This window comes from Ovis canadensis, chromosome 6 (assembly GCF_042477335.2).
Source record: "Ovis canadensis isolate MfBH-ARS-UI-01 breed Bighorn chromosome 6, ARS-UI_OviCan_v2, whole genome shotgun sequence".
Lineage (NCBI taxonomy): Eukaryota > Metazoa > Chordata > Mammalia > Artiodactyla > Bovidae > Ovis > Ovis canadensis.
The window spans coordinates 127,325,124-127,347,522 of NC_091250.1; the positions used below are offsets into that span (position 1 = coordinate 127,325,124).

Consider the following 22,399-nt stretch of genomic DNA (forward strand, 5'->3'; position numbering starts at 1 on the left):
GCAGGGGATGAGGGTTTGCTTCCTGGTTGGGGAACTGAGATCTCACATGCCAAACCGGACCCCATGTTTTGTAACTAAGACCTGATAATAAATAAATATTTTTTATGCAGCCAAATAGTAAATATTAAAAAAGAAAACCATCTTGAAGACAGCTCTTGAGCCGCCCAGGCTGGGTTAGGAGCCACCCAGGCTGGGTTAGGGGCCACCCAGGCTGGGTTAGGGGCCACCCAGGCTGCGTTAGGGGCCACCCTGGGCATTAGCTATGACCAGAGGAGGACTGAAGCAGATCATGGCAGCTTTCTGGGGCCCACATAGAATCTTCTTGATAGAAAAAGAGAGGAAAGTACAGCTGCCTAGGAAGAGAAAGCCAAAGGCACCCACTACTCTCCTCCAAGTAGGTGACTCAGGTCAACTGCAACCAGTTACTAACAAGTAAGATGTTAGTTACTCTTTTTGTAATTGCTTTACTTGAAATAGAAAGACAAACATTAAGTGGGGCTTTGGCTAAGTCATTTGGGTGAGCTTAGTATCTTGATCTACAGTGACTCGATTATCTCTATGGCCTCAATTTCTTTCTGCGTGAACTCTGTAACTTGTAAAAAACAAATACCGTGTACTATACAAGGAATTTAGAAGAATGGTACTGACGAACCTACTTGCAGGGCAGGAATAGAGATGCAGACCTAGAGAATGGATTTTGGACACAGAGGGGGACATTGAGAGAGCAGATAGCTAATGGGAAGCTGCTATAAAGAACAGGAAACTCAGTTTGATGCTCTGTGATGACCTGGAAGGGTGAGATGCGGGTGGGGGGAATGCTCAAAAGGGAGGGGATATATGCACACATATAGCTGATTCACATTGTTGTACAGCAGAAGCCAACACAAACTGCAAAGCAAGTATACTCCAATTAAAAAAAAAAAACTGTTAAAAAGCACTGTAACCTGTAACTACTTGTAAAGCAGTTCAATCTACTGTTTCCAAATCCTGGATGCTGCATCAAAGACCAACTCTGAACCTGAAGTTCAGGGGGAATAAGAAGGAAGATTTAGAACCACAATTTGTGACTTAAACTACACATGACGAATAATTCTCGAATCTGGACTGTAGCCACCAGGTTCCTCGGTCCGTGGAATATTCCAGGCAAGAATACTGGAGTGGGTTGCCATGCCTTTCTCCAGGGGATCTTCCCAACCCAGGAATTAAACCCTGGTCTCCTGCATTGTAGACAGATTCTTTACTGTCTGAGCCACCAGGAAAGCCCAATCTCAAAAAAGGCATGAGAGTACCAGTATTTTTAAATCATAGAAGTATTGTATCCTTTTAATTTTAGGACTATGAGAAACGGTTACGAGACAGAAATGTAATCGAAACCAAGGACCACATAGACTCCCACAGGACCACAGTAGCAAAGTACCTCCAGCAGGTAAGGAAAATCATTTCAAACAGTCCTCGTAGGGGACAAACAGGCAGCATCCTGATGTTGGAGAAGGGAGGTCTCTATCCTCAACCCTTGTCGGCTTATTTTCTCATAATCGTTGTTTACTTGCTTAGTCATGTTCGACTCTATTTCAGCTCTATACTGTAGCCCACCAGGCCGCTCTGTCCATGGGATTTCCCAGGCAAGAATAACTGGAGTGGGTTGCCATCTCCTTGTTAGGGAGTCCCTCAAAGAATATTCTAAACTGCAAAATTCTAGGGTCACAATGGCAACATGAATAACCTCTCTCTTCCTTTTAAGACTAGACATAAAGTCACTTATCCTATAGTAGTCTGTAATCCTTTATGGCTTGCCAGGATCCTCTGTCCATGGGATTTTTCAGGCAAGAATACTGGAGTGGTTTGCCATTTCCTTCTCCCGGGGATCTTCCCAACCAGGGATCAAATCCACAGCTGCACTGGCAAGTGGGTTCTTTACCACTGAGCCACCAGGGAAGCCCTTCTCATAATTACGGATATAAAACTGATTAGCAACTATCTTCATCTTTGTAACATAGTTACTTGGTTCTCCTTTGTATTAGCTTGGATACATGATTATAAGTGATTAAAAGTCCAATTTGAACTAGCTCAGGCACCGAAGGGAATGTATTCAATGATGAAACACTGAACTCACTAGGATTTGCCTCAGTTTATTATCAGTGGTTATCTTGAGGGGTATGATTACAAGGCACTTACTTTCTAAATCATGATTTAAAAAAAAAATATTTGAATGTTTGCTGTGCAAAAACTTGCAAATTTGATTAGATCCCATTTGCTTACTTTTGTTTTTATTTCTATTGCCTTGGAAGACTAAATAAATATAGAATTACCATATGAATGTGTGCATCTTATTACCTTTGTAATAAAAAAGTTTTATAAACCACATACTCACTGCCCTTCTGCACTAGAAAATCAAAATATTCTTTTGTCCTTCCTTTAATTAATTTAACTTGTAAGAAATGCTACAATGACTATAGTACATTTTCCCCAGCCAGTTAATCTACCCTGTCATTTTGAAGGAGATCAGCCCTGGGATTTATTTGGAAGGAATGATGCTAAAGCTGAAACTCTAGTACTTTGGCCACCTCATGCGAAGAATTGACTCACTGGAAAAGACTCTGATGCTGGGAGGGATTGGGGGCAGGAGGAGAAGGGGACGACAGAGGATGAGATGGCTGGATGGCATCACTGACTCCATGGACGTGAGTCTGGGTGAACTCCAAGAGTTGGTGATGGACAGGGAGGCCTGGTGTGCTGCGATTCATGGGGTCGCTAAGAGTCGGACACGACTAAGCGACTGAACTGAACTGAACTGACCTGAGGCTTTGTATAAAAAAATAATTTATGACATTTAAGAGAGCCTCCATTTAAAAAATAATTAGGAACTGAATCAGTCTGAATAGGGGAAGAACTTAATCAGTTCTGAAGTGTGTGTGCTTCGAAGTATGTTAGTCACTCAGTTGTGTCCAACTCATTGTGACCCCATGAACTCGAGCCCACCAAGTTCCTCTGTCCGTGGAATCCTCCAGGCAAGAATATTGGAATGGGTAGCCATTCCACTCTCCAGGGGATCTTCCTGACCCAGGGGTCAAACCCAGGTCTCCTGCATTGCAGGCAGATTCTTCACTGTTTGGCACACCAGGGAGGCCCAAAGGTGAAAGCTTTAGTCCCTCAGTTGTGTCCGACTCTTTGTGACCCCATGGACTGTAGCCTGCCAGGCTCCTCTGTCTATGGAACTTTCAAGGCAAGAATACCAGAGTGAATATCCATTCCCTTCTTCAGGGGATCTTCCCGACCCATGGGTTAAACCCAGGGCTCCTACACGGCAGGCAGATTCCTTACCATCTGAGCCCCCAGGGAAGCCCTCGTGTGTTTCAGGACAGGTCCTATCTTCTGCAGTTGTTCATTCATTTTTGTTGTTGTTCAGTTGCCAAGTTGTGTCTGACTTTTTGCGATACCATGGACTGCAGCACGCCAGGCCTCCCTGCCCCTCACCATCTCCCCGAGTTTGCCCAAGTTCCTGTCCATTGAATCGGTGATGCCATCCAACTATCTCATCCTCTGTCACCCTCTTCTCCTTCCGCCTTCAGTCTTTCCCAGCATCAGGGTCTTTTCCAAAGAGTCTTCATTCATTCAGCTAAATTTTCTGCAGGAATTTGTCCAGATCCTGAGAATATAGCAGTGAACAAAATAGACACCCCTGCCTTAGGGAGCTTACGTTAGTGAGGACAGTTGGTTGATTTACTGTAGGAAAGGGTCGGAGCTGTGATGGAATGTGAAAGTGCCACCACACCACGGTGACATTCGAGCAGAGAATGGTGCAGTTCAGCAAACTAGAACATTTACATAAAACGTCTTTCTCGCCCTCAGGTTAGAGAATCAGTGATAAATCGTTTCCTCATTGCAAAACACCATTTTCTTCTTTCGGATTTGGTAGTAGAAGAAGAAGTTCCCAATATCAGGTAAAAAAAAAAACTTTTTGTTATTTCTTATAAAAATTATTTGTATAGTATTATATTAAATATTCCCTATAAATGTAAGATTTCTGTCAGTGTATGGTATGCATTTGGCCCCCTAACAGTACTGGAAACTGGTAAAGCCTGCTGAACGCCTGATGTCACATTTTGAGGGGGGATTCTGTTAACAGAAGTATCACGAGACCCTCTCCATCACATTCCAGTGGACCCCATCTCACCTCCCATCACCCCCAAGGGCACTTCCTCAGCCTTGGCCATCTTCCCATTCCAGTCATGTGAAATGTGACAGCATCCTTTCCCGTACAACATCCTCCTGCCTCATCACCTCCCTGGGCCAAGGTCTCCCTCACTCCCCCGTCACAGGGCAGTGGGGTGGCCGAGAATCATCCTGCTGAGATTCTGAGTGGCAGGGAGAGGCCTGGTTCCAGCACCACCACTGGGAGGCACAGAGCTGCCCTGTGTTTGGGCATAGGTGGGCAGGAGGGGAAAATGGATATTTACATAGAAGTTGGGAATTGACTCTATTTGTTTGCTAGATCGTCTCCCTATCACTTAGAATAATCCTCAAATGGTCTCAAGTCGAGGCAGACGCATGAAAGATGAAAGAGAACGTTCTATATTGGTGGGCTTGCACAGTCCATTAACTTCATGACCCTTCCTGAGGTTAAATCTCTTGGTCTCCTGAAAGGGCTTCCCTGGTGGCTCAGCTGGTAAAGAATCCGCCTACAATGTGGGAGACCTCGGTTAGATCCCTGGGTTGGGAAGCTCCCTGGAGAAGGGAAAGACTACCCACTGCAGCATTCTGGTCTGGAGAATTCCGTAGACTGCATAACTCATGGGGTTGCAAAGAGTTTTTGCTCAAAGTCACAAAAAGTCTATGGACATATGTCGCAAAGTCGTTGGACATGACTGATGGTCTGCTGAAAAGGTTGTTTCCTACGCATGGACTTCTTCTCTGCCACCCAGTTGGCAAGGAGACAAAAAACTGGTGCAGTCCATGGGAGCCCCTTTTCCTGGCTTTGCCTCCATCCTCATAGAGAACGGAGGCTGTGCCCACAGAAAATTCATGCAAAGTGAAAGTGAAGTCGCTCAGTCATATCCAACACTTTGCGACCCCATTGACTGTAGCCTACCAGGTTCTACCATCCATGGGATTTTCCAGGCAAGAATACTGGAGTGGGTTGCCATTTCCTTCTCCAGAAGATCTTCCCAATCCAGGGACTGAACCCGGGTCTCCCACATTGTAGGCAGACACTTTACCGTCTGAGCCACCAAGGGAAGTCCTCTCCATTCCAGGCCCACAGTCCAATCATTGAATGTTTTCTTCTTCAGTCATGAAAATTACAGTTTAGAATAGATGATGATTTTTCATGCTGTTTTTCCATTTCTTTTCTTTCTTTTTCTGTTTTCTGCTTTACTTTTCTGCATTAAGTTCTGAAGGCTCAGGGTATGTTCTTTCTTCTTTTCATTTTGGTTTGTTCTTGGTTTTAGATTAAGATATTTCTGTATATAATGGTCCCAGCTACCAAGATGTTCTCATGCTGACTAAGGGGACAGCTAAGTCTTGTGACATGAGATATCCCTTGGGGAGGGAGCAAATATTGAGGAAAGAAGGGGTATGCTTTGTTACAACCTCCTGGCAAAGGTTTTTCTCTGAGGTTCCCAAGTCTGGGTTAGGCAGGCGTCCTGGCAGAGATGGGCTATAATTTGTGAGAGCATGGATGGACTTTTGAGCACATTCTGTTAAATAGGAAGAGTCAGAGAAAGATAAGATCTCTGGGATTCTCACTTATATGTGGAATCTAAAAGAGCCAAACTAATAAGAACAGAGACTAGACTGTTGGTCACAAGGGGCTGAGGGCAGGGGGGACTGGGGGGATATTTAAGGGTAGAAGGGTATAAGCCTGCAACCAGTAGATAAATAAGTCTTGGAGATCTAAGGTACAGAATAGTGATTATCGTCAACAATATAAACTTCAAGGGTGCTAAGAAACTGGATCTTAATTGTTCGCACCACACACACACACAAAGAAACAATAATTACCTAAAGTGATAGATAGAGGTGTTGGCTAATACTACCTACGGTGGTAACCATAATGCCATATATTAATGTATCAAATGAGTCTACTGTACATCTTGAACTTATACAGTGTTATATGTCAACTATATCTCATTAAAATTCTAAAATTAAAATGTACAGTATAACCAAAAAAGACATTTGCAAAAATGTAAAATAGTGTCACTCTCCTCACACTCTTGGTTTGGGGAAAGATAATTTTTTGCAATTTTACATCACATTGTTATATAATGTGCTTATTCTTGTCCCAAATGAGTTAATGAAAAGATATATGCAGATATTCAAAGAAAAAGTTGGGCTGTCAAGTCAGGGTGATCTGAGCTTGAACCCCAGCTCCCTCTCTTCCTATTTAGGAGCCTCCAGCAAATTCTATCACCTCTCAGAGCCTCCAGTTTCTTCATATGAAAAATGGGGTAACACCCTTGTAAGGATTAGAAAGAGTATATGTAGGCCCCTAGCACTCTGCTTGAACCATAGCGGTGCTGGTAAACGGTAGCTCCTCTGTGCTATTAGAAGAACTTGGGGGGGCTCATGGAACCACAGCCCCCTCGAGTCCCTTGGGAGTCATCTCCCTGGGCTGGCACATGACTCTCGGAAGGAGGGCTCCAGGCCAGCCTGCTCTTCCATACTCACAGAGAAAAGCAGCGTGAGCGTTGCCAGCCTGAGGCCAGCTCTGCACAGCTGGCATTGCTCTGTGGCTGTCGGGCTTAGCCATTCATATCAGCTTCCCGATACGAAGTCTCTGCTGTGCTCTCTTTAGACTCTGGGGCAGAACTAAACTCTCTGTTCCCTGGCCCTTCTGATTCATGGACTATGTTGCTTTCACCTTCCAGGAAGTGTTCATGGATGTCATCTCAGAGAGCGGTAGAGAGATCCCCCTGGCCCCCCTCCCCTGCCTTCCTCCTGTCTCCATCCCCTCCTTTCTCCAGCATAATCACTGTGGCATCGTGACCATTGTCATCACCCCAACAGTCACTGTGTTAGGGCATCTGCTAATGCTAGACCCGTACTCAGGGGCTTTGTGTACGCTCCTTGCTTAGTCCTCTCAACAACCCCAAGAGGTAGGTATTACTATTCCATTTTACAGATGATGAAACCGAGATGGCAAGAGGTGAAATGATTTGCCCAAGGTGAGCAGGACGCACTGGCCTGGAAATACAGGCCCTGAAGTGGGTCAACGAGGAAGGTGGAAGGAAGCATTCAGTGTTGCAGGATTGGCAGGAGCAAAAGCAGACAGTTGTTGAGCTCAGGCCACGTTTGAGGGGCTGGGGAATAAGCCAGGCAGAGGGCAAGCAGGAGGTGCAGGGCGGGGCCCAGAACCTGAGTTATCTGCCTCGGGTCAGAAGCTGCTAAAATATACGTTCATCATCTATGCAGTAGATCTCCCCCATCTTGGGAGAATCTCTTGACAATTCCCACCTCTCCTCAAAGAGACAAAGAGTTTTTCAGGGGCCCATGAGGGACCTTGGGGCAGAGTGTGGGAAGGTGTGTCGTGAACTTTCCCGATCTTTCTTTTCCCTAGACTCCTAACTCTGTTCTGTAATCATTAGCATTTTGGGCCTCAGCCTTTTCAAGCTGGCAGAACAAAAGCGACCACTGAGGCCAAGGAGAAAAGGCCGGAAGAAGGTGACAGCCCAAAACCTGTCTGACGGAGACATAAAGCTGCTGGTGAACATCATCCGGGCTTACGACATTCCCGTGAGGAAGCCGACGGCAAGGTGAGAGCCCTCCACGCCGGCCTGGGATGGGAGGTGCAGGATCCCACCTCTTCACAGTGTGTTCACTCTCATCATTAACAGGGTTGTTGCTCTGTGGGGGCTGAGGAGAGGGATGGGGGTGAGGGAGGACATTCTTGATGATGTCAGGGCCCCATTAGTTCCAAGTAACAGAACCAAGGAGGCGCTAGAGGTAAAGAACCCGCCTTCCAACGCAAGAGTTGCGGGTTCGATTCCTGGCTCTGGAAGATCCCCTGGAGGGGTCATGGCAACCCACGCCTGTCTTCTTGCCTGGAGAATCCCATGGACAGACGAGCCTGGTGGGCTACAGTCCATGGGACTACAGAGAGTCGGACGCGCAGCATAGCATGACACAACCGAATCAGTCAATTTAGGGTAAAGAGGGGTTTTTTTGGCTATATCTCATGGAACAAGAGGACAACAGATGCGGTGGAACCACGTGGGAGACCAAAGATTAAGGTGGCGTCTTCAAAGGCCCTTTGTCTCTTGCTTCCATGTGAATTTGCTTCATTCTTTGTGTGATGGAAGTGAGTCACCCTCGCCGGCTCCACCCTCAGTCATCAGCTGCCCAGAAGGTCCTAGCCCGGGTCGGGTGCTGATCCACATCTAGTCAGCTATGCTCAGGGGCGGGTTCACAGGGACCAGCCCTGAAGACAGGGACAGTCCTCAGAGAAGTGGGTGAGAGCTGGGCAGATGCCCCAAAGGTGCATATTCTGGATTCTGAAACATGTGCTGTGAGGACAGAACTGTGACTTCTTTTTGGTCTGCCCAGAGGAAGGAACTATACCCACTGTATTTCATACACTGGGGCAATGGGGACTCCTCAGCCATAAGGAAGTGTTAATCGATTAGCTGTCTCCGACTCTTTGCAACCCCATGGGCTGTAGCCCACCAGGCTCCTCTGTCCATGGGATTCTCCAGGCTAGAATACTGGGATGGGTTGCCATTCCCTTCTCCAGGGGATCTTCCTGACCCCGGGATCAAACCCGGGTCCCCTGCATTGCAGGCAGATTCTTTCACTGTCTGAGCCACCAGGGAAACCCAGCTATAAGTAAGGTGAGCTTAAATTTCTTAGCCCCTTGGAGAACAGAGACAGAAGGACCAAGAATTACTTCTCTTTGCTGGGGCCCTTGCCAATGTGCTGAGGAAGGCTATACCTTATCGTACATTCACAGTGTTCTAGGCACTACGCTAGGCACTCTCGTTTCTATGATTTCATTTACTTCTCACTACTATTACTGTCTCCATTTTACAAAAGGGCGAATGGAAGCGAAGAGTATGTCGTGGCTTGCCCAAGGGCCTCCAGCCGTCTGATTACAGAAGTGCCCTGTTCTAGCCTGGGCCTCCTTCCTCCCTAGGTTCTTCCCTTTCAATGATCTATCCACTCCCACCCCCCTATTATTTTGCCCTTCTTTTTTCTTCTGCTAACTCTTCTACCCATCACAGAACATCCGATCATCACCAACTATTCCCAGTGTTTTGTCACATTTTGTTTTGTAAATGTCTGTCTAAGCTCTTGAATCTGTGCCATAGCCTTGCATCCCTAAGCCACATCCCAGCCTTTGCATCTTGATCTCATTAAAGCTCAACTGTGGGGTGGAAAGCTGTTTTGTTTTTTTTTTTAAAGAATAGGCAATAGGTATTATTTTTTGTTTCTATGAAGTTTTTTAAGATTTAAACGATTTCATTCAAATCATTACAAAGAAGCATAACTGATCCTATTGTTTCACATTTAGTGTAGACTCATCAAGTCGGCTCAGATACCAACTCTTGCACTAAATCCACCCAAATCTTAGCCCTCTCCCCTTACAACTAAACTAAACAGGATTTTCAGTACTCTCTCTGCTCTCTTATATCCCATGCCCTCTAGTCTAACACATACCCCACTATGTTATGACTATTTGTTTATCTAGTCTGAGCTAAAGTGTATCTTACTCGCTTTTGCAGCCCCAGAGTCTAACCGATTGCTAAAGTACAGGAGGTACTAAACAGATGTTTGTGTAATAATGCAACTGACAGTGTTCCAAACAGGAAGAGGTTTTCTCTGGGAGCTGTTGAGGAATGTTCCACTTTCCTTGTCTCGTAGTTTGTCTGAAACCCTTTCTGTGAAAAGGTAAGACAGTCTGGTGGAAAGAGACAAGGGGTACTTTGCCAATGAATGTGAAATACTAGATACACCAGAAAATTCAAAACAAATATGCAAGTGGGTTGTTGGGACGAGGGGGAAGGTGTCTGGGAGAGGATCTCTGGACATGACCTTCATTTCTTCCTTTACAAATGGCAGTTCAAAAGAGAAAGAGGATAAGACTCGTAGATCCTAACTCGAGCTAGGAATCACTGACCACCTTTTGCCAGTGATGCCTGGCAGGCCCAGAGAGAGATGTCTCACCTAAGATGTATAGCTCAAGCTTCCTGGAGTATGAAGGTTCAAAGAACATACAGAGAAAGAGGACCTGAATTGGATGGAGGCAGGGCAGGCTGGTTAGGAGGCTCAGGATTCTGCTACCTGAAAGGAACTGATGCTCTCAGTTATGGGGGAAAGGCACCCACGAGACCACAGAGAGAAAAGGTCTCTTTCTTCTATTCCAGCCAGACATGCAGACCTAAGGAAGGACATTGGAAAGGTTCTGGTTGTCACTAGGTGAGTCGGGAGGACCGGAACTTATGAAAAGACTTCTAAAGCATAAACAGGCTTTGCAAGAATGTCTGCTAGGATAATCATCAGCACCAAACATCTTTGGAGAAACCATCTGCTCAGTAACATAATTAGACTTGCCCTGTCATTTATTTCTTCTGTTCATTTTCCCTCCTAGTAAATTCCACCAGACATCAAGATCTTCAAGGACCTTCACTGAAAAGCACGCTGCTTCCCCGACAACACACAGCCCAGCCCACAGCGTCGACTACCCCCTCGGCCAGGTGAGATACCCAAGTGCTGGATCTCTGCTTAGAATCTTGCCCCTTGTGTCTTTTGAATTGCATAGAAAGTTCATAATCCATTTTCTGTCTCATTTTCTTTGGAAATATACTATTTAGAATCATGTTTTTCCTCTGCTCAGAACAAAATAATTCTACTAACCGTTACAGGCTGTTTTCTCTTGATTAAAAAAAATAGTATAGAAATTTATTAAAAGTATATACATAAATTTCCAAACTTCCAGATTCTGCTCAGGATTTAGTGAGCTGAAAAGGGTTTCAATCCTAAACTGAAACAAACCAATAACAAAAAATCTAGCTAAACAGAAACTGTACATGTTCTCTTTTTTTTTTTAAGGCGTTAGTACGTCCTTTTGTAGAAGTTTCATTTCAGCGAACAATCTGCCATACAACCACAGCAGAAGGACCAAATCCCAGCTGGAACGAAGAACTTGAACTTCCATTTAGGTAGGCTTAGTTTCCTCATACCACAAGTGATGCCAATCAAGGGGGGAAAAAATGGGAAAACGTCCAGCTTTTGAAATGTGGGTCCATTGTTAGGATACCCCACTCCACTCCAGGCTCTGGTTCCTTAGAACCCAAGCTTTCCACTCCCTTGACCCCATAGGCCCTACACTGATTTTCTTTTCTTCCCTATCTCCCCAGCTCTGGGAGCCTTAAGTAATTTCAAACCCAAATCTCCTTCATTGCAGGTGATCTCCTGCATTTTGGGTTGTTTCTTTACCAACTGAGCCACCTTGGAAACAGAACTAGTTAAGTCCGAGGACAAAGAGGAAAAAAAAAAAGAGAGAGAGAGAGAGAAATAGATACCACTTTTCTACACAGTATAAGCAAAAAAGAATGAGCAAACTTCAAGGTCAGTGCTTAGCCAAGCAGATGCAGTGGCCCAGTTTGGCGCCATGCCGTGGAGAGGCCTGCTCTGGCCAGGCCTGGCAAAACTCAGAGCAGCTGATGTTGTAGCAGATGAACCTCACCTCATCCTTGGTTAACTGGTGGGAAAAGTGACTGGGCTTCCCTGGAGGCTCAGCGGTAAAGAACTCGCCAGCCAATGCAGGAGGCATGGGTTCAATCCCTGGGGGGGAAGATCCCCTGGAGGAGGAATTGGCAATCCACTCCAGTATTCTTGCCTGGGAAATCCCACGGACAGAGGAGCCAGGCAGGCTCCAGTCCATGAGGTCACAAAGAGTCGGACACGACTTAGAGACTAAACAACAACAATCCACACTGTAGGGTCCCCGTGCTGGAGGAATCCTTTAACTGAAAGAACTGCCATTAGTTCTCATTTCTTTGCTCATATTCAGGTGTTTGTCCTGTTTGGACATTTGAGTGCTCATTATTTCTCTTTTGCTCCTTTCATGTTCTCTGATCATGGTGTACATTTGCAGGGCCCCCAACGGGGATTACAGCACCACCAGCCTGCAGTCAGTGAAAGATGACGTGTTCATCAACATCTTTGATGAAGTGCTGTATGACGTCTTAGAGGTGAGCTCAGGTCATTCAGGATGTTTGAAACCTGACATGTACGAATGAGGAACGGGAGGAGGGAGGAAGAGAAACAGCTTCTTTTAAAAAAATAATTTTGCTTATTTATCTTTGGCTAGGCTGGGTCTTTGCTTCTCTGCGGGCTTTCTCTAGTTGCAGTGTGAGGTCCTACTGCTGTGGCTTCTCTTGCTTCGGTTCACCGGCTCCAGGGCGTGTGGGTTTAGTTGCTCCACGGCATGTGGGATCTTCCGGGCCCAGAGATCAAACCCGTGTCTCCTGCATTGGCAGGAGGATTCTTAACCACTGCACCACCAGGGAAGCCTGAGAACCAGCCAGCCATTTTATTTTCAATTTGAGTGTCTGCTATGATCCAGGAATTGTGCTAATTCTTTATTAGCACGTTGCCTTAGTTCTTTATAAGCACATTGTCTTAATTCTAAAATAACCCTGTGAAATAGATTATCGTTTTTGTTGTTGTTTTTTCTTTTTTTAATATTTATTTATTCAGTTGGCTGCCCTGGGTCTTAGTTGCACCGTGTGAGAGCTAGTCCCCTGACCAGGATTGAACCTGGGCCCCCTGTTTTGGAAGTGCAGAATCATACCCACTGGACCACCAGGGAAGTCCCCAAAGTAGACTGTTAAACTCCCAATTTACTGATGAGGAAACTGAGGTCCAGAGAGGTTAAATGACTTTCCTGGTTTTTACATAACTATTAAAATGTGTCTCAACAAGAATGTGACTTATATCTGTTTAACCTAAACCTACTGTGCTTTCAGCTAAAATCCTGCTGCTTTCCTGCTGTCGAGTTACTTATTAAATGACTGTCTGGAGTTGTTAAACAATTATGACTTCCCACCCCTCCTTTAGGACGACCGTGAAAGAGGAAGTGGAATCCACACTCGTATTGAGAGACACTGGCTGGGGTGTGTGAGAATTCCGTTCAGCACGATATATTTCCAAGCAAGGGTAAGCGTCTGAAGTCAGGATTCCATGGCAATGGGGAACTGCTCTATCCAGCTTTCCTGTTACAGCTTTCTTTGTGGAGGTATACCCTTAACACTGGGGCTTCCTTGGTGGCTTAGTAGCAAAGAATCCGCCTGCCAATGGAGGAGATGGGGGCTCGATCCCTGGGTCAGGAAGATCCCCTGGAGGAGGAAATGGCAACCCACTCCAGTATTCTTGCCTGGGAAAGCCCATGGACAGAGCCTGGTGGGCTACAGCCCGCGGAGTCAGTCGGTTACGATTCAGCGACTGAGTAGGAGCACCCTTAACCCTGAGTGGCCCCGATGCGCAAGGCCACTATTGGAAAGATAAAAATCACTATGCAAAGCCCTGATCTGTCACATTTGCGTGACTTACTAAACATCTGTCTTCCTGACATTTAGTAGTTCAGGTGCTGCTTTTCCAATCTGATAGTTTTTTGTTTTAACACTTAAATAGATGTGAAGAAGGTAGGACAAGGTAGAAGCTTGTCAAAAAATACAGGAGTGGAGTGGGATAGATGCCTGAGAATAACTTGAAGAAAACAATCAGGCCAGCTGACGGCCCCTTTAATCAAGCGCACTCCTGTTTCCAGAGTCCCCACTATTTCAGAAAAAACAACGGTTGACTCGCTCAACTAAGTACCATTCTTCAGAGTTTACCAGTTTTGTGTAAGAGGGTCCATCAGGTTAACAGTTCTTGAACGGCAGAGCAGCTCTAATCTGGGACAGTTAAAGGCTTTGAAATGGCATTAACATCCCAGTATTACATCCATAGCAACAGGAAGCTTTGAGGCAAAGTCGTGCTCATCTCACACAGCTCCAGAGGAGACAGTTTAATCCCACACGTGACGGCCACATGGAACAAATGCTGCCTCGGTCAGAGCCTCAGGCAAGACCCAGAACAAAACTCCGGTCTGAGAGGCTTGAATTGGTTGGAATATCAGGAATCATTTGGCATTGCAATCTTCCCTTGACCAAAGGGACTGTCTATAGGTGATGCCGCAGTTATATGCTTGCCGGAAACTCTACAGTACTTTCCTCTTGGACTAGATTTGAAATGAAAAATAGAATTTAAAGAGCACATCATTTTGCAAATCCTACGGCCCACGTTATTTGGCGTCACACTAGGAACGGTCCTCAGAAGTAGTTACTCCAGACCCCTTCTCGATAAAGGAGTAAACTTCTTTACTCTATTCTGATAACAGCCACACTCTGGCTGAGTCCCCTAGAGGTAAGCACCTCACTGTCTTCTAGGTAAGCTTGCTCTCTTTCCAGTAGCTCTGTCATCAGCTTCTTTAAACAGTGCCGTGAGCCAAGTTCCTCCCTGTTGTTGTTGCTGCTGCCTAGTCGCTAAGTCTGACTCTTTGAGACCCTATGTACTGTAGCCCACCAGGGCTCTCTGTCTGTGGGATTCTCCAGGCAAGAATACTGGAGTGGGTTGCCATTTCTTTCTCCAGGGGATCTTCCCGACCCAGGGATCGAACCCACATCTTCTGCATTGGCAGGCAGCTTCTTTGCCACAGACTTGTTTTGCCAATTGAGTTGTGAGGGTTAATTAAGGTGACAAACTAGCTATATGATATATGCCTGATAAATACAATTATTTCTATTATCACTGGGCTTCCCTGGTGGCCCATTTATTTCTATTATTATTACTGCATCAGAATTCCGTTCATTTTGTGTGGCTCCAAACCAAGATCTATGAATAGTGGGTTCCAGGGAGGAACCTGGGTTTCCCAGGTGGCTCAGTGGTAAAGAATCCGGCTGCCAGTGTAGGAAATGCAGGTTCCATCCCTGGGTCGGGAAGATCCGCTAGAGGAGGAACTGGCAACCCACACCAATATTCTTGCCTGGAAAATCTCATGGACAAAGAAGCCTGGTGGGCTACAGTCCATGGGGCCGTAGAGTCAGACATGACTGAGCTACTGAGCACGCACTCACGCACTCATAGGGACATAACCGGTATCTAGTGTATTGAGGCCAGGAAAGCTGCAAATGCCCTACAACGCCCAGGCTTGCCTCCATAACAGAGCTATCCGGTCCCAACACCGACAGTGCCCAGGGTGAGAAACTCTGTCTTAAGCTCTTACACTTCAGCTGTTTGGAGATGGTGCCCATTGCCTCCTGGCTCATCTGTTATTGCAGCTGAAGCTCATACGGCACTGTGCTTACACTCTTCTTCCCCTGCATCCTCTCGTCTGCCTGGTTCAGGCTTTAGGGAAGCTCCAAGGTAAGTGTTAGTCACTCAGTTGTATCTGACTCTTTGTGACCCCGTGGACTGTAGCCCACCAGGCTCCCCTGTCCATGGGATTCTCCAGGCAAGAGTACTGGAGTGGGTTGCCGTTTCCTTCTCCAGGGGATCTTCCCAACCCAGGGATTGAACCTGGGTCTCCCACATTGCAGGCAGACTCTTTACCAACTGACCCTCCAGGGAAGACCCACCAAAGCAAGGAGGAGAATAAATGAGAGCTTATTTCATTCCTCTCTAGAGGGCACAGTCACTGAGAACTTCAGTTCTTTCTGTCTTTCTTCTGAGAAATAACTGTCGCAAAAGACTGAAATAAAAATTGGAGTCTTTGAAAATCTGTGAGTCTCAAATTCTAGCCCTGAGTAGTTTTGTGGCACCAGACAGTCTTTCGTAAACTTGATTGTTTTGACTACAAAGGTGTAAAAAGTTCTGCCTTTTTGAACGTCTGTGTAAGTTAGACCATTTTATGTAAGTGGCTTGTAATTCATTCAGCCTGCATTCGGCCTCCTGTGCATGTACACCAAACCCTGCTGCCCACTGGAGAAGGGTGATACAAGAGGGAACACAGTACGGATCCTGTGTGCAGAGAACAATGATCTAGAAGCATATGACAAATAAGCACACGGCAAAGCCTGGCAGACGGTGTCAGTCCAAGAAATGAAAGAAGCGAGCTGCCTGTGAGGCTGGCGGAGATGACAAAACCAGCCACGAAGGAGACAGTATCTGACCTGAGCCTTGAAAAATGAGTCAGATTCCAAAATGCGGAGACAGGGAGCAGGGCATCCCAGCAAAGGGGACTGGCTGCCAGCTAACACTTGCCATGGGCCGGGCATCTTTCTTAGTGTTTTACATCTGTTAATCCACTCAACACACATAATTACCCTACAAAGCAGGTACTATTATTGTTTCCTTTTTACAAATGCACAAGTTGAGTCACTTGGGGTTTAACCCAGGGTTTGAACCCAGGCAGCCTAGTGTGGGAAAGATTGAAGGCAGGAGGAGAGGGGACAGCAGAGGATGAGACGGTTGGGTGGCATCACCGACTCAGTGGACATGAGTTTGAGTAAGCTCAGGGAGATGGTGAAGGACAGGGAGGCCTGGCAAGCTGCGGTCCATGGGGTCGCGAAGAGTGGGACACGACTGAGCCACTGAAGAACAACCACCACTTAGTGTTGGTATCAACTTGCACAACTAGTACACACTCTGCTGAGCCAAGCAAAGCACTAGCACTCAAGGAGGGAGACAGCCTTGCTGAGAGGGCTTAAGGAGACAAGTCTAGAGAGACGGGTGGGCCCTGAATACCAGTCTGAGCAGTTTCTACTGAATTCATCACATCATGGGGAGCTGACTTGCCTTTGAACTTCTGTTGGAAAATCAGGATGCTTCAGTTCAGTTCAGTTCGACTCTTTGTGACCCCATGGACTGCAGCACGCCAGGCCTCCCTGTCCATTACCAACCTCCGGAGCTTGATCAAACTCAAGTCCGTCAAGTCGATGCCATCCGGCCATCTCATCCTCTATCGTCCCCTTCTCCTCCCGCCTTCAATCTTTCCCAGCATCAGGGTCTTTTCCAGTGAGTCAGCTCTTTGTATCAGGTAGCCTAAGTATTGCAGTTTCCGCTTCAGCACCAGTCCTTCCAATGAATATTCAGGACTGATCTCCTTTAGGATGGACTGGTTGGATCTCCTTGCAGTCCAAGGGACTCTCAAGAGTCCTCTCCAACACGACAGTTCAAAAGCATCACTTCTTCAGCACTCAGCTTTCATTATAGTCCAACTCTCACATCCACATATGACCACTCTCACTCTCTCTCACCAGGATGCTTACTAGTTGTATTTTCTTCACAGATCGATGGAACATTTAAGATCGATATTCCCCCAGTGCTCCTGGGCTACAGTAAGGAGCGAAACGTGATGATGGACCGGGGTTTTGACTCCGTCCGAAGCCTGAGTGAAGGCTCTTACATCACTCTGTTCATTACCTTGGAGCCTCAGCTGGTTCCTGGGGAGTCGGTTCGAGAAAAGGTAACTGTGTAGTCTCTGGAATCCCATATGAGATGTGGATGAAATGTGAGAGAGGCTTGCTAGCCAATGCTTGCATAAAATTAGACTGAACAGATAAGCAGAGGTTTCCTTTCTTGAGCATCTATTGTTACGTTCGGAGGGGAGCTTCCAAACCGGGAGAGAGCAGACTATGACTGGGGCCGACAGGCCGAAAACCAGAGAGAGGGTCCTTTGCACTGGGCATTCTCCCCAGGCAACTGACCTCCTACTGCAGGAGTTTTAAGAGCCCTGTGGCCTTCCTTCCTTAAAATGAGGTATCTAAGCTGTCAGCTGCGGCCTTCAGTGGCTTTTCACTGCCCCACTGTGGCTGTAGGTGGCATTTCTCTTAGACCTCCAAAATGCCGGCTTAAGAAAATCCCTCTGAAATGCAAACTCGGCCACTCCTTGTGCATTGAGAGGACCCTGGCGTCCTAAACATGCAGCAGCAGAAACAACCACTCAGGGAGGCCCCTGCAGGTTTTTCAGGAGAGAGAGGTTCTTACCCTAAATAGTAGGGACCATAACCTGGAACTGTTTTTCCACTCAACAGCAACTGCCAGGATTAGCAGATTAGTCTTCCCTCCACCATCATCCCATGCTGAGCCATACCATGCAATTTTTCTTAAGTGATTTACTCATGGAATTGTCTAAGAAAATCAGTAGTAACTCCCGAAACTCTTATTTTAACATCCCTACTTTGTCTTGGTAAAAACAAAAGTGTTTTAAAGTAGATGATTTCTGTCAATGAAGTCTTCCTCTTATTTTCTTTTTTTCTTTCTTGCTTCTGATAGATGGGTGACATGCTTAAAAAGGTACCATGTATTTTGTTTTGCTGTTCATCAGTCAATGGTTATTGAGCTTTAATCACCTGCTTCTGTCCTCTGCCTCGTTATAGAAGCTGCTGGGTCCTAATGTATGTGTCATCCCTTGGCCAGGAACTACAGGCATCTGCAATTCATGTCTAGTTTTGTCTCTGGGCCCATTTCATCTTGTCAGAAAGATTCTTATTTAGCTCTGAATCTGGAAGTCGCATGTCAGAATGTCACCTGCATACTGGGAGCCACTTCCACTGTTTCCAAGCCCATAAAACCCATGACCTGCTTCTTTACAGAAGCAGTGTGGCTATGACAGTTATTTCTGGCCAGTGGAGCTGCCACAGTATAGGTAGTCAAAGAGAGGGACAAAAAAAGAAAACATTCAGTTTTCTGTAAATATTCACATTAACCAAAAGTTAAGGAATTGAGCCAGTTGAGAATCTTGCAAATTTCGTGTTGAATCAACTGTGAATTTGTTGGTTCTACCTTCATTTGCTTGATAATAAATAACCCCAATCCTTTTAGTATTTCGCTTTCGCTTGGCACTTCTTAGATTACCAGCGTAGCGTCTGTTGTTGTTGTTTAGTTGCTCAGTCGTGTCCGACTCTTTTGTGACCCCATGGACTGTGGCCTGCCAGACTCCTCTGTCCATGGAATTCTCCAGCAAGAATACTGGGGTGGGTTGCCATTTTCTTCTCCAGGGGATCTTCCCGACCCAGGGATCGAACCTGTGTCTACTGCACTAGCGAGCAGATTCTTGACCACTGAGAAACCAGGAAAGCCCTCACCAGTTTAGCATACTACTCCTTACATTACTGCTTCAGCCCATTAAATGGTAATCCTGGTAATCTAAGCAGGTATTAACAACCATTATGAGATACCTGTTACACTTTACCTTACACACGCTCGCTGCAGAGAAGAACGCAGAATGACCCAGACGTGGGCCCTGCTCCCAAAAAGCACTGGCTATGGAGTCAAAATGCAAAGCAGATATTCAGGTCCAAGTGGTAGAAAAAGTTTTATATTGGGTTGGCCAAAATGTTCGTTCATGTTTTACCATAACAGCTTACAGAAAACCCAAACGAACTTTTTGGCCAACCCAGTACATACTTGTTTCAACTTGGAATGCCAACAGCCAGTGCTGATGCCAGATTTTCACCGTTCTCTCTGGACAATGCCTATAGGTGCCTCTCTCTAATGCCTCCCTGGCACATGGCGTCTATCCCTGTAGGATCTCTGGTCAAGTATTAGTATTTTAAGCCCCTGATTCCTTATTAATGATCTCCTCTAGACTAGCTTACTCCTTGGAAGGAAAGTTATGACCAACCTAGACAGCATATTAAAAAGCAGAGATATTACTTTGCCAAGAAAGATCTGTCTAGTCAAGGCTATGGTTTTTCCAGTAGTCATGTATGGATGTGAGAGTTGGACTATTAAGAAGGCTGAGCTCTGAAGAATTGATGCTTTTGAACTGTGGTGTTGGAGAAGACTCTTGAGAGTCCCTTGGACTGTAAGGAGATCCAATCAGTCCATCCTTAAGGAGATCAGTCCTGGGTGCTCATTGGAAGGACTGATGTTGAAGCAGAAATTCCAATACTTCGGCCACCTGATGCGAAGAGCTGACTCATTTGAAAAGACCTTGATGCTGGGAAAGATTGAGGACAGGAGGAGAAGGGGATGACAGAGGATGAGATGGTTGGATGGCCTCACTGACTCAATGGACATGGGTTTGGGTGGACTCTGGGAGTTGGTGATGGACAGGGAGGCCTGGCGCGCTGCAGTTCCTGGGATCACAAAGAGTCAGACACAACTGAGCGATTGAATGGAACTGAACTAGACTAGAAGTCTCTTGAGGGGTCTGCCTTATATACATTTATCCAGACTCCCTCAAACCCTTTAGACTTTCAGCAAATATTTTCAAATAATTGGATAGATGGATAAATATATAAATTAATGAGTTTAAAGGAAGCAGGGATGAATTCAAAAGGGTGATTTTTTTCACATCACCCTTGTTTCATAATTCTCTCTTTAAGGTTATGATTATTTCTACCATAAGCGTCTGTGACACACTCATACTGAAGTTTTATAAGCTCACTTTTTTTCATTTACTTATAAATTCATCATGACACCTATTTGGTAGCTACCAAGTCTTGGCACTGTGCTGAATACGTGGTCATAATGACGATGGTGTAATGACAATATTAAGATTCAGATGTAAGTGGACGTCTCGTGAGAATACCCAGGAGGTTTTTGGAGATGCCTCCATCCTACCTCCCCCCAGTTTCTTATAGAGTACAGCCATCAAATTAGAAACAGGAATCACAGTCCAGCTCCAATATAAGAGAAGTCAAGAACAATCCAAGCTCATGAGGGAGGGGATATATGTATACTTATGGCTGATTCATGTTGTTGTAGAGCAGAAACCAACACAATATTGTAAAACAATTATCCTCCAATTAAAATTTTTTTTAAAAAAAAGCCATAACTTATGGAATAAAAAAGAACAACTTGGTCCTATTAAAAGTCATAAAATAGTAATGGGATGTTATCTGTGCTCTCATTCATTCATTCGGTAACACTTATTAAACACTTTACTATGTGCTGGCTAGTATCCTCGATACTGAAGATTTAAAAAAAAAAAAAAAAAAACTAGATCAAAACAAAATCCCTGACTTCAGGAGTCCTATTCTGTGAGGGAGACAGTGTAATCAAATATATCAGCAGCTTTAAGTGCTAAAATAAATAAAAAGTATGAAGGGGATGTCTAGAGGTATTTCCCTACTCAAAAAAAAGAAAAGAAAACCAGTTTTCAAGCACTGCCTGGAATGTAAACCTTACTTAAAAGTTGACTTTCTAGTAAAATTTTGTGCTTGTCAAAGTAAGTAATCAACCATACATAAATTTTTATACTAAACAACAAAAATCTTGTACGAACACTTGAATATCTGCTTTATTCACGCTACTTTTTAGCAATGCCTTTAAGGAAAAATGATACCATATGTCCAGAGACAAGTGAAATCTGTTTCATCTGCTTGAGTTACTTTAAAAAGTCTGAGATTTGGCTCAGCTTGGATCAGAGAACCACTTTTAAAAGCATTTTATAAATGCTTAAGTATTATACATTTCATATTTCTAGTTCTGCTTCCTTTTACTTCAGGCTCATTACTATTATTTATTACCTTGGCTATGGATTAAAACCTTTTAACACATCCATATATACTTGTTGCTTCCCAGTGGCTAAGCAGTAAAGAAGCTGCCTGCCAATGCAGGAGATGCGGGTTCAATCCCAGGTCGGGAAGATCCCCTGGAGAAAGAAATGGCAACCCACTCCAGTATTCTTGCCTGGGAAATCCCATGGACAGAGCAGCCTGGCGGGCTGCGGTCCATGGGGTCACAAAGAGCTGGACGCAATTGAGCACAGATGCATGGATACATACTTATAAATCTGTTGTCCTTTTAACATGGGCTGCTTTAGCTTTGCACTTGAGACATTGTTTCTGAGTCCCTCTAATACCAACATCAAAACACACATAAAACTATTGCTTGGACTCATCAATCAGAATTAGTACATCATAGCTTAATTTTTATGTGTTGCCTTATTACTCTAATACTTTCCATATGGCTGTATGCCTAATGACTACTGTCTTGTTGTTCAGTCACTAAGTTGTGTCTGACTCTTTGCGACATCCTGGACTTCAGAATGCCAGGCTTCCCTGTCCTTCACTATCTCCCAGGATTTGCTCAAACTCATGTCCATTGAGTCGGTGATGCTCTCTAACCATCTCATCTTCTCCTCCTCCTCCTGCCTTCAATCTTTCCCAGCATCAGGGTCTTTTCTAATGAGTCAGCTCTTTGCATCAAGTGGCCAAAGGACTGGAGCTTCAGCTTCAGCATAAGTCCTTCCAATGAATATCCAGGATTGATTTCTTTTAGGATTGACTAGTTTGATCTCCTTTCAATGTCATTGAATGTATTTTAAGTATTTAATGAGTCCATCTGACTTTTAGATTATAAATACAGTTAAATAAGGCTTCAGGAACACCGGGACATGACAGTGTTGTTAAGAGGGGTCACCGAATCACACCTTATGAAGCACATGTTGAGTCCATGTTGACTGTGGGAT

The 22,399-nt window shown here is 45.2% G+C and overlaps 1 protein-coding gene across 5 annotated transcripts in view; it reads left to right on the forward strand.

The window, feature by feature from the left end:
- CC2D2A (coiled-coil and C2 domain containing 2A) overlaps window positions 1-22,399 on the forward strand; it is a 132,530-nt gene that overhangs the window by 92,327 nt on the left and 17,804 nt on the right. For all 5 annotated transcript variants that reach the window (XM_069594719.1, XM_069594722.1, XM_069594720.1 and 2 more), the window contains 8 exons: window positions 1,334-1,426; window positions 3,850-3,941; window positions 7,584-7,751; window positions 10,583-10,688; window positions 11,044-11,153; window positions 12,092-12,188; window positions 13,057-13,155; window positions 17,267-17,443. In XM_069594719.1, the coding sequence (XP_069450820.1) occupies window positions 1,334-1,426; window positions 3,850-3,941; window positions 7,584-7,751; window positions 10,583-10,688; window positions 11,044-11,153; window positions 12,092-12,188; window positions 13,057-13,155; window positions 17,267-17,443 (942 nt within the window). The remainder of the gene's footprint in view (window positions 1-1,333; window positions 1,427-3,849; window positions 3,942-7,583; window positions 7,752-10,582; window positions 10,689-11,043; window positions 11,154-12,091; window positions 12,189-13,056; window positions 13,156-17,266; window positions 17,444-22,399) is intronic.